The sequence below is a fragment of the Gossypium hirsutum genome, chromosome D11, assembly GCF_007990345.1.
Source record: "Gossypium hirsutum isolate 1008001.06 chromosome D11, Gossypium_hirsutum_v2.1, whole genome shotgun sequence".
NCBI lineage: Eukaryota > Viridiplantae > Streptophyta > Magnoliopsida > Malvales > Malvaceae > Gossypium > Gossypium hirsutum.
In genome coordinates this window covers 54,437,692-54,444,295 of record NC_053447.1, presented here as the reverse complement: position 1 = coordinate 54,444,295, position 6,604 = coordinate 54,437,692, and the positions used below count along the sequence as shown (strand labels likewise).

The following is a 6,604-nucleotide window of genomic DNA, read 5'->3' as shown; positions in this document are numbered from 1 at the left end:
TGAAGGAGTCTTTTGCAAATCTTATTGTTAGAATAAGTTACTATTCCTTAAGTATTTGAATTATTTTATGTTACTATCATCTCTTATCTTTTATTTAATTTGAGTGTGCAGTTTTTATTCTCTTTTAAGATCATATTATATGGTTATTTAAGCGAAGGCCATCATAAATAAAACTGAAGTCATTGAAAGTCCAGATTGTTATTTACTAGTGTTCTTGTGTCTCGTATTAGATCAAAGTTCCCAACAATTTTGGGTTGACAGGAGCCAAAGTTTCTAGTATACTAGTGTGAATCAAGAAGATTTTTCCTTTCACAGAATAACCATGATTTTCATTTTTATCCTTAAAATTAAAATAATTTCTTGTCTGATCTTATTTGTATTAACACTTTGAGTTGTTATAAAGAAGCCAATTAATTATAAAAATAATTAAAAAATATTTATCATTTAATATAATAAATGATTATAAATAACTAACTACAATATTTATAAAAATATTATGATACATATTATTTTATTAAAAAAATTACAATTTCACATATTTTTATTAATTTTATAAAAATAAAATAATTTAAAACATCTATTATATATCTATTTTTAATAGCCATTTTCTTTTATTAATTCACTATTATAAATGTGTTTGAATCTAAACATGCATTCAACCATTAATTTTAATTTTACTTTTATAATAATTAATCTTTATCATCATTACACTTTTTTAACCTTACCGATGTGATCTCATCGATGATCTAAAGAAAAGTAAGGTTAAATACTTTTTCTTTCTTTGTTGTTTTTTAATAGTCAATATTTGTTTGAGGTGGAGAATTTAAAGTAAACAATTCGCTGAGCATGATCAGATTTTTTTTTTTTTGCTTTTTTTGAAAAATAGTTTTTCAGGGAAATAAATTCTATATTAAATTATAATAAAATTGTACCAAGCAAATAAGGTGTATATATATATATAAAAAAGTATATGGTTTAATACACCAAAAAAAAAAAGACTAAAAGCCTATTCATGGGCACAAGTAAATCTAGGCAAAGCATAGAAATAATGATGAATAATTATTTCATCTTCCAAAATAACAAATATATAAAGATATTTTAGATCCGCACGTGTTGATTCAATCGTGAAAGAATTAATCTAGATGGTAAAGATAACGTAATTAGAAGAAATTAATTTCAAATCCAGTAGAAAATTTTGATAATAGAAAGAGCTATTATTATTCTTAACAATAATAATTAGAGTAGCAATATGGAAGATGGAAAGAAGCAATGAAATTAACAAGACAGCAAGTAGCAACAGCTTACCATCTAATCTAAGTAACTATTGAACAGAAAAAACAGAGAAATGAAAGGAAGGGAGGGGGGGGATTTGGAGGTTGGTGGAAGGACGAATTTCTTAGGGAAATAGTGTTTTGGGCGCCTCTTCTACCACAAGGAGCAGCCATGTGTGGTTATAGCAGACTGGAAACAAACTTGCTTCTCCCTAACAAAAATAGACGGGAAATAACATTAGTAACATCCCTTAATTGAAACTCCACCTTTAAATCATTTTAAGGTATGTTTAGTTATTTGGAATGAAATAGGATTGGAATATAATATTTATTCCGTAGAAATTGAGGTTTTTTTTTTGTGATTGAAGTAATATATTTTAGAGATATATGTTAGATTTATTCAATGGAGTATTTCAATTTGTTGGGAAACTTGTTTACGAGGGTTATTGTGAGATAAATATTGAAAATAATGAATGGATAAAATCAACCTTTAAAGAAGTGTGTTGATCACATTGAAGAGCCTATAAATAGGTTGTTGATTGACACTATTCTTTAGCCGTGTGGGGCGTTTTTGACACGCTCTTGTTTAAGAACTTGTTATGGAGGGATTTTGTGTAATGTGAGGTATTTAGGGAGAATGATTTGTACAATTGGGGTCAGTATTGGGGTTGTAAATACTTCTTTGAGTAAGGGTAGATTGAATTTAAGCCAATAAGTGATTTAGACAATGAGTGAACAAGATTTTTTTCCTGAACAAAGTTATAAGATTAAAAAATCTAAATTGCGTTAATAAATATCTATAATTTTATCTAGAAACTGTTCTAATTTGTTTAATTAAATTATCATAATTGGTGAAAGTTTTTCAAATTTTTTAAACTGAAACAACAAATATTTCAAAGCCCGAATCAAATCAAACTTTGGAACAAATAATTAGTTTTTCTCTACCTCTTGTATGGGTTTGAAGGGTGAAGTTTGACAGCAACTGACTTAAAGAATATAGCGGTTTATAGCAAATTAGATAATTTAATAAGTTAAGAAAAATACTGTCTTGGAATCCATCTTTCTAATTTTCTCAGACCCAAATTCCTTCTTTTTTTTGATGAGTAAGAGTATATATAAGGCATTGATAGAAGTATGGAGTTTCAAAAGAAACCCATCTCCTGCATCACCAATATCTCCAATGCCCGCAACCTCACAAAGTCCTTGATAACTCTATTCACCTCATCCCTTAGCTCATTCCTCATCATCTTCGACAACCTATACCGTGACTTACCCTCTGCGGCATCTCGTTTACTCGCCTGTAGTGACTCCCTCATCAACGTCTTCTGCTCTATCTTATTTCTCAGTACTGCTTTCCTTCTCTTCAGCCTAGTAGTTTCTTTCGCTTTCTGTGTAGTCCAAATCATAATTGTTAAACTACTTTGATTCTAAAAAAAGAAATTTAATTGCTGTAGAAATAATTAATCACACCATATATTGATACCTGGATGCTCCTTTTGTACATCTTTTTTCCACCATCTGATATAATGATTCCCCCTTTTCCTTTTAAATCAGACATAAGAATTTATTTAAGCGATTCCAATGACTCCAAAAATACAATTTAAATTAAATACAAGAAATAATTCTTAACACATGATTTATATTTTTTGTTTTTTCCTTTGAGAAGGAAAATCCAAAACAAAAAGACAGACCATGGTGTATTTTAATTTAATTTAATTGGTTATACATGCCTTTCAAACAACCTGAAGTGGGTCATAGATGAAATCTTGTAAAACAGATATGAGAAATTATAAGGATTGTTAAATTCTAGAAATATTACCTGATTTCTTTAAAAATTAAATTTGTGATTTGAAATAGAAAGTAGGATATTTCGTTTATTATGCATTATGTAAACAGAAATTATTAAAATATTAGTAGCATTTATTAAAACAAAAAATAACTGTTATCTTGTAGCTCTGTTTTGATCAGCAATAATTTTTTGGAAGCTTCCAATTCCATACTCACCGGTGAGACTTGTCATCACCCCAATCGAAGACGAAGACGAAAACTTTTTCTTGCCAATTCTTGTTTTTGTGTATGACCTGCAGGTAGATTTCAAACACTTGTGTAACCGTTTGTTTTTCAAGTATATATAATCTTTGACACAGAAGTAACGTAATTATATTTTAATAAGTTATTTCGGTTGAATTGATTTTACTAAAGAAAATTGATAGTAATGGATAGCGATGAGTAAAACTTGATTTGATTCGAAAAATCGAAAAGAAATTTCAAATTTCGAGTTAATTAAATTGAGTTATTCTAACTATTCGAGTCAACTCAAATAAGTAATTCGAGTTTCGAGTTCGAATCGAGTTGGATTTTACAATTTAAATAACAGATTAATGTAAATACCATTTTTGTCCTTATTAAGTATGAAAATGAGCAAATTGATCTCTCTCAATAAAAATTATAAAAATAAAGAAAATAATTTTTAAAATCCCAAAATTTATATATATTTTTAAAAAATATACATAAAAATTTCAAAAGAAATTCTTAAAAATATATAAAATTAAAAAATTAAAAATTTTCTTGAATAATAATTTTGGGACCTAAACAAATTAATTAATGATTCAAGTTTATCATACTAAAATATTTTTTTATTTTTCTTTGATTTTTTTAAAAATATATATGATTTCAAATTTATGTGCTCTAACATGTAATTAGTTATACTGTAACAATACTTTAATTTTTTAATTTAACTCGAACAATTTCACTCGATTCAAAAAAAATTCAAATTGAGTTAGGATGATAAAATAGAACTAATCAATTCAATTAAATCGAAATTTTTTCACTTATTTTGATTCTATTCGATCAAATGCTCACCTCTAGAAATGAAGGCCGGAAATGAAAGAAATTATTTTTTATTCATTTTATCTGTTATGAAGTTTGAAAATAAAGAAAAATGATTTTAAAACTAAAATTGTTAAAAGAAAAAAAAGTTGACACTTAATTTTTTATGCCAATTAAATATTTGTATATGTAAAATATTTATTAAATTATATTTGGTGTGAATATTAAAATCAAACTTAAAAACTAAATAATATATTTAAAAAGAAAAATGTAGTATTAAATTGAATAAATATTTGTTTTTAGAGAGTGGTTTTGACAGCATAAATCCACCCTTTGGCGTTTTCTTTAAAAATTAATTTGAGTTTGCTCTTTTTCATTCTTTTATCGTATCGAAAGCACCAAATTATGGAATGAGATTAAAATATTAAATAGAGTTTATGCAGTCTTAAATATTTTTGGATGTTTTAAATAACTTTATATATACCATATGCGTTGGCACAGTGCTGGATAACTAGTCTGATGCAGACCGGGACACCCTTTATTATTATTATTATTTAATTTTAGGGTTAATCGTGCTCATTAAGGTATCTTTAAACAATTATAAAAGAAGATACCAACCAAAATTGTTTAAATATATAGGAGAAACAAAATAAAGAATAGAAAGCATATTTTCTTTTTCTTTTCTTATATATATATATATATATTACTTTTACATATTAATAATTTATTTTATTTAAAATATAAAATAAAAATATTTGTCAAATTTCAAAAACCCTTACTAAGCTCTAAAAAAATGGAAAATAATTCAAAAAAATTAATAAATTTTATTTAAGTTTAATTATAAAATATTTTTTTAATAATTTAAAATAAAGATTTTGCAACGGTCTGACTCGTTTTGGTATACTTGGCAGTGATGTATATGTGTCATAATATAATATTTTGTTGTGTTATAATATGGTAAAACATAATTTCTATAAATATGAATACATTAATAATTCATATTAAATATATTTTTAAATATTCATTTATTTATTTCATGCTATATTTTTATATTATGGTCTGATTTATTTATACTTAAATGTTGCATTTAATGTTATTAGAGGTGTAATTCTTGGTCACGGTCTTGGTTTTAAAAATGTGACACGAGTCTAACCAAATTTCTAGCTTTAATATGCAATTTTTGTCTTGTCCAAACTGCAATTTAATTATTCAATACATAAACTGAACAATTTAATTTTATACATATATGATATTTGACATAAAAAAATACAATTAAAGTATAGTCACTTATGCGCCGTTGAATTTTATAAAAAAGTTATTCTAATTTTTCGCTATTTGTTAAATCATTTTAAAATAGTTTATTGGTGTAACAATAAATTATTTTAAATAATTGTAATTTTTTTAAAAAATTAAAAAAGTTAATTAGTTATTGATATAACAATCCACATTTATACTACGCTAGCAAAGTTAAGAGATATTAACTTTTCCAGTTATTTAAAAGTGATTTAAGAAACAATGTAAATTTAAAAATTAAATGGAGGACCAAATAAACTATCATGTCTAAAATGAATAGGACATATTTTTAGTTAAATGCAAAATTCTTTTTAAAATAAAGTAATTAACTTTAATTTCAAAATTATTTCGATTTGGCAACATCAAATATCTGATTTGGCAACATCAAACATCAAAGAACTTTACACGTTACCTTAATCCTCCGACACACCTTTGCCCTTCATCGCCTCTTTCTTGGTGGCGTATCTCTGATTTCAACAGCATCCTTTGCTGGGAAACCATACCCAAAAATTTACAGTTGAAGAGAAATGGCGATGAAACTGGATTTGAATTATAGAAAACAACAATTATACCTTTAGCTTTTTTGCAACTGATTTCCCCTCTTTCGAATGCATTGTTTTGATCACATATATAGAGAGAGAGAGAGAGAGTTAGGTTAGCTGTGAGGTAGAGTCGAGACTGAGTAGGTGTCATGGGTTTGGAACATTTTCCTAGATTTTAATAATTAATGAATCAAATAACGGACGACATCTTACGTGTAGATTACCAAGGCAACACATTAGTTATTCTCATATACTTCCAACTATATTTATTATTTAATCTCAATTCTCTTGCTTAAAAACAAAATCTCAATCCTCCTCCTTAATTGTGAGAATTTAATTATTTCCAAAATAATGGAAAATGCAATCATTTGAGTCTTTATTTTTAATTATCGAAATGTAATTTTTTTTTATGTTTGGATGGTTTAGAATTTATACTTTTGAAAAGCATACAAATAAAATTTAAAAAAGAATAATAATATTTTTATTCAAAAAAGATTAACTATATTTTGTTAAATCAAAATTTAATGTAATACTATAAAATATTATTTTGCTACACTTTTGTGTCATAGTTCACTTGAAGCAAAGGTTAAAATTCTCATTTGGCACTAATGTGATACAAGTTACCATAACAAAAAAGTAATACTAATTTAAACTCTATCATCCAATTTT

General features: G+C 25.7%; 1 protein-coding gene across 1 annotated transcript; it reads right to left on the bottom strand.

The window, feature by feature from the left end:
* Positions 1–2,179: 2,179 nt before the first annotated feature.
* Positions 2,180–6,064, bottom strand: LOC107963420 (uncharacterized). Its single transcript, XM_016899942.2, has 4 exons — positions 5,806–6,064; positions 3,276–3,352; positions 2,755–2,813; positions 2,180–2,659 (listed from the first exon to the last, which is right to left on the bottom strand). The coding sequence occupies exons 1-4, from the start codon at positions 5,892–5,894 to the stop codon at positions 2,414–2,416; spliced, it is 471 nt and encodes a 156-aa protein (XP_016755431.1). The 5' UTR covers positions 5,895–6,064; the 3' UTR covers positions 2,180–2,413.
* Positions 6,065–6,604: the final 540 nt, after the last annotated feature.

What these genes read in the sequence shown, in the direction of transcription:
- LOC107963420 (XM_016899942.2), bottom strand. Translation starts at nt 5,894, where the DNA reads ATGGTTTCCCAGCAAAGGATGCTGTTGAAATCAGAGATACGCCACCAA. An exon ending in GGTGATGACAAGTCTCACCG is followed by an intron (nt 2,814 to 3,275) that starts GTGAGTATGGAA and finishes CTGATTTAAAAG; the next exon opens with GAAAAGGGGGAATCATTATA. An exon ending in TGTACAAAAGGAGCATCCAG is followed by an intron (nt 2,660 to 2,754) that starts GTATCAATATAT and finishes TGGACTACACAG; the next exon opens with AAAGCGAAAGAAACTACTAG.